Source organism: Athene cunicularia, assembly GCF_003259725.1.
Source record: "Athene cunicularia isolate RWA chromosome 2 unlocalized genomic scaffold, athCun1 chr2_part2, whole genome shotgun sequence".
NCBI lineage: Eukaryota > Metazoa > Chordata > Aves > Strigiformes > Strigidae > Athene > Athene cunicularia.
The window spans coordinates 3,223,218-3,227,688 of NW_020799096.1; the positions used below are offsets into that span (position 1 = coordinate 3,223,218).

At 56.9% G+C, this 4,471-nt stretch overlaps 1 protein-coding gene across 1 annotated transcript in view; it reads left to right on the forward strand.

Moving 5' to 3' along the window:
• Positions 1 to 3,245, forward strand: part of LOC113477503 — a 36,673-nt gene extending 33,428 nt beyond the window's left edge. The window contains exons 16-17 of the mRNA XM_026843815.1: positions 1,448 to 1,458; positions 2,434 to 3,245. Coding sequence (XP_026699616.1) covers positions 1,448 to 1,458; positions 2,434 to 2,858 — 436 coding nt within the window. The 3' untranslated portion in view covers positions 2,859 to 3,245. The remainder of the gene's footprint in view (positions 1 to 1,447; positions 1,459 to 2,433) is intronic.
• Positions 3,246 to 4,471: the final 1,226 nt, after the last annotated feature.

The following is a 4,471-nucleotide window of genomic DNA, read 5'->3' on the forward strand; positions in this document are numbered from 1 at the left end:
TCTGGTCCATCAGATGCTCTCTTGTCAGCTGTTATTATTTGCCTTTGACCCCCTCTTCATGGACCATTTCATTGTATGGTTTGAATTTTAGATCTGGTATCATGTTCACAATTGAGAATACTGTAGAAAACTTTCTCCCTAAAATTCTGATTGCCAGTGAAAATAGAGTAAGAAAGATGACAAAGGCTTTAGGATATAAGTAAAAATGGCAAAAGACAGGAAAAAAAGATTGTTCTGTTGATAAGCAAATTATAACAGTGCAACTTGCTCAACCTGCCCTATCAAAAAAGTTGTTGTTTTTTTTTTTCTGAAAAGAAAAAAAAATTAATATCATTTAATAAAGTTTACATAGGCTTGTGGATCCACAATTCAACCCAGCTGAAAAAACATAAGGTGTTGGTTGTTTTTTTTTTTTTTGTGCAGAGGGAAGAATAGCAAGTGGTTTATAGAATTTACAGTTAATACTACCATTTCTTTCCGTATTCAGATACTGTATTTATTTCTTCAATGCACATAATCAGCTCACTGTGTTCTAATTAAATTAACTTCCACTATACAGTCCTTCAATGTTACAGTATTTGAGGAAACAAGTACGGTGCCATAATACTAAAAGCCCACTACAGACTCAGACACTTAGATAGCTGCCCAGAATTTAAATTAGGATGGTACTTGAAGGAAAGTAATAATGTATATCTTTTAAATTTTAGGTATTATGCATCCCCCCAGGTTGTTTTCTTTAATGTTTTTACTCTCTAGGCACCTCTATAAAACAAGGAGGTTATATTACTCCCAAGTTAGGGATACAGACCTGAATCACAGAGCGTAGTTACTTTGTTTAGGGTGACACATGCATCCTAATGACAGCCTTGGGATCTGGGAACAGATATCCTGTATCTTACTCAAGTATCCTGCCCCTGGGACTAGCTGTCCAGTCTCCCCTGGAAACCCCGTAGGGAATCCTTTTAACAACATTAGAAAAATCAGGGAGGATATTTGTATTGTGGGATGAAAGAATAGAATAGAATAGAATAGAATAGAATAGAATAGAATAGAATAGAATAGAATAGAATAGAATAGAATAGAATAGACCATCTAGGGCTCCCTGCCTGCCCACCCCAGGGCTGGCTAAAACCAGAGCCCATTGTTAAGGGCATTGGCCAATGGCCTCAGCAACCCTGAGGGACCCGGGGCACCCCTGCCATGCCAGGGAGCCAGGGCCAGGCTTTATCTGTGCTCTTGGTGCAGAGATGGTGCTGCTTTGAGCCACTACCCATGTCCTGTCTGAAGGAAGGTAGAGGGGCCTGCAGGCACAGAGGCGGGGGCAGAGCCAGAGGAAGAAGCTGGGGCCGGGGGGGCCTGGGGGTGCCAGTGCTGCCATCCTGGCAGTGAGGGAGGGAGTGCTTCTGTTTCTGCCCCGGACAGGCCATCCTGCTGTCAAGCCAGAGCTCATCTGCAAGATGGAGCGAGAAGAGCTGCCGTGCATGCCAGACCCCCCCGGAGTGTGGGGGAGACACTGGACCCCTGTGCCAGGCAGGTACTGGGGGGCTGCGGTGGTGGTGGGGGGAGTCCAGAAGCATCTCCCCCTTGACCCCAGGTGCTCTGTGTACTGGGAAGGGTTGAGGGCTGAGGGGTGCGTGTGACGGTCCCTATGGTGGGGTGTCCCATGTGCCAGTTCCGTCCTTGGCAGTGACCCCAGGCTCTCCTTCCCAGGAGCCGGTGACATCCCAGTGCAGAGGGTGGCTGGGGGGGTCCCTGAGGGGCTGTCGGCACCCTCTGCCCTGCTCCAGGGAATGCCTGAGCGAGGCAGGAGGCGACGGAGGGGCTTGGCCCGCAGCCAGCCAGGCAGGAGCAGGGGGGGGCCATCAGGGCTCCACCAGCTCCCAGCCCCCCGGCCACTGGAGAAGACCCCCCCGACATGCCCTGAGTGCGACAAGAGGTTCAAGAGCCAGACGGCGTTGGCCATCCATGAGCGGAGCCATACAGGCGAGCGGCCCTTCGCCTGTGCCCGCTGCGGCAAGGCCTTCCCCTCCAAGGGGGACCTCAAGCGTCACCAGAAGACCCACGCTGGGAAGCCGGACCCTCCCCGTCCTGGCACTGGCCTCCCAGCCAAACTGCAGCCAACTCGCTCCCCCCGCGTCCCCCCGGCCCCCAGGAGACCCCACGCCTGCACCGAGTGTGGGAAGAGCTTTGGGAAGAGCCGGGACCTGAGGAAGCACCAGCAGACGCACACGCCGGCGAGACCCTTCTCTTGCCCGCAGTGTGGCCGCCGCTTCCGCCTGAAGCAGATCCTGGCGTCACACCAGAAGGTGCATGGCGGGGAGAAGCCCTTTGGTTGTGGTGACTGTGGCAAGCGCTTTGGTCAGAAGCATCACCTCCTGAGCCACCGCCGCGTTCACACCGGCGAGAAACCCTTCGCCTGTGGCCACTGTGGCCACCGCTTCAGCCAGAAGCACCACCTGGTCAGCCACCAGCGCATCCACACCGGGGAGCGGCCCTTCGCCTGTGCCCGCTGCCCCAAGGCCTTCCGGGACAAGAAGACCCTCACTGTCCACCAACGCGTCCACACCGGTGAGAAGCCCTACAGGTGCGGCGAGTGCGGCAAGACCTGCAGCCAGAAGCAGCACCTCAAGAGCCACCAGCGGGTTCACCGGGACCGGCCAGCGGTGCCGGAGGGAGATCGGTGGGAATGTGGGGGGCGTCCGCCCCCAGCAGGGGGGCGAGTGGAGGCCAAGCCTTTCCAGTGCGGCGGCTGCGAGAAGCGGTTTCGGGACGAGGGGATCATGCTGGCTCACCAGCGCACCCACAGCACCCCCAGCTTGCCACCGCTGCAGCCTGGTACCCCCCGAAACTGCCGCTGATGGGTCTGCAGGGTGCTGGGGGCTGTGATGGGGGTGGCTATGGCACCCAGAGCATTGACCGATGTCAGAGCAGCTACATGTGAGCTGGGAGCGAGCAGCAGCCACGGTCCCCTCCAGCTCAGCAGAGAAGCACCCTCACTGGCACAGGCTGAATCCCCTTCAGCTGCTCCCTGGGGACTCTCCGGGCAGCAGCATTGAGCTTGCCACTCGAGGGCGTTCGTCACTGGCACCCCTTCCGGTAGTGCCATGGGCACAGGACTGGCTGCCAGGGCAAGGGACACATGAAATGTGTCACCACACAGCCAGAGCAATGCAGGGGATGGAGGGGAAGATGCTGCTTTATTTTCCCACCCAGATAGTAAATAAAAAGCTTCTTGATGCCGCCAACGAGCAGTGAGCTCCATGGCAACACAGCATGTGCCACCTCTCTCTGGCAGCAGCACCAGGGCCTGGGCCAGCTTCCCCTTCCTCATCCCTAGAAAACCCCTTTCCCAGACCATTCCCGCTGGGACACAATGAGAGGCTGTACTGGGCAGCCAAGGGCAAAGCAGTGTCCTGAGGGAGCTGGATGGACATTGGCTGGTCCTGGCGAGAGGTGTCACCCATGCCAGGGCCACTGGACTGTGCTGGAACCAGCCACACTTTCCATCATCTTGTTTTAATTTTTATTTTTTTTTTTTCAGTCAGCACAGGGACACAAATTCACTCATGCCCAAAGTTTCCCTTTATTCCCCCCCAAAAAAACAGAGTTGGTGATGGCCATGACAGTCAAAGCCAAGCTTGTGGGTTTGGCATCAGGTGTGCAAAGGCACCTTCGAGTCTCAGGGGTGCCCAGGGCATTGGAGGGGAGGGCGTGCTGTGGGGCTGTGGGTGCTATGGGAGCTGGGGGGGATGTGGGGCTGCAGCAGGTGTGTGTTGGGATGGACAGGGGCCCCATTCCCTCCTCGACACTGACCCCCTTCCTCTCCTCGTCCCTGAGGCTTTCTGAGACCCAGGCTCCATCCTGGGGTCTCAACTTCACCCAGGCACAGTCAGGCTGAGTGGCCTTGGGTATGTCCCCCACATGAGCCCCCCCCTACCCAGTCCTGCACACCACGAGGCCTTACCTGGTCCCCCTCAATCCTCCCCAGTCCCTTCTTCCTCCCTCCCAGTCCCCCCTGATTCCTCCCTGGTGCCTCTCCTATTCCCCCTCAGTCCTCTGAAAGCTCTCCCAGGTCCCCCCCAAGCCCTTCCCCATCCCACTTGGTGTCCCATCCCTCCACCCCCGTCTCTCCCCAGTCCCTCCTGGTCCATCTCAAGCTCTCCCAGGTCTCCCCCAGTCCCCCTGATCTCTCCTAGTCCCTCTCAGTCCCCCTCGAGCCCTTACTGGTCCCTCCTGGTTCCTCCCTGAGCCCTGTCCCTCCAGTCCCCTCTGAGCCCTTCCCAGTCCCCCACAGCCCCCTGCCAGAGTGCCAGATGCGGGGCTGCTGCAGACGGGGGCAGGGCCCGGAGCACCGTTGCATCGCAGGGGGCCACCACTGCTGGTGCGAGGTGGCTCCTCAGCGCCAGAAGAAATCCCCTCCTGCAGGAGAGGGGGTGAGGAAGGCTCAGGATGCTGCACCCTGGGGGAGCTG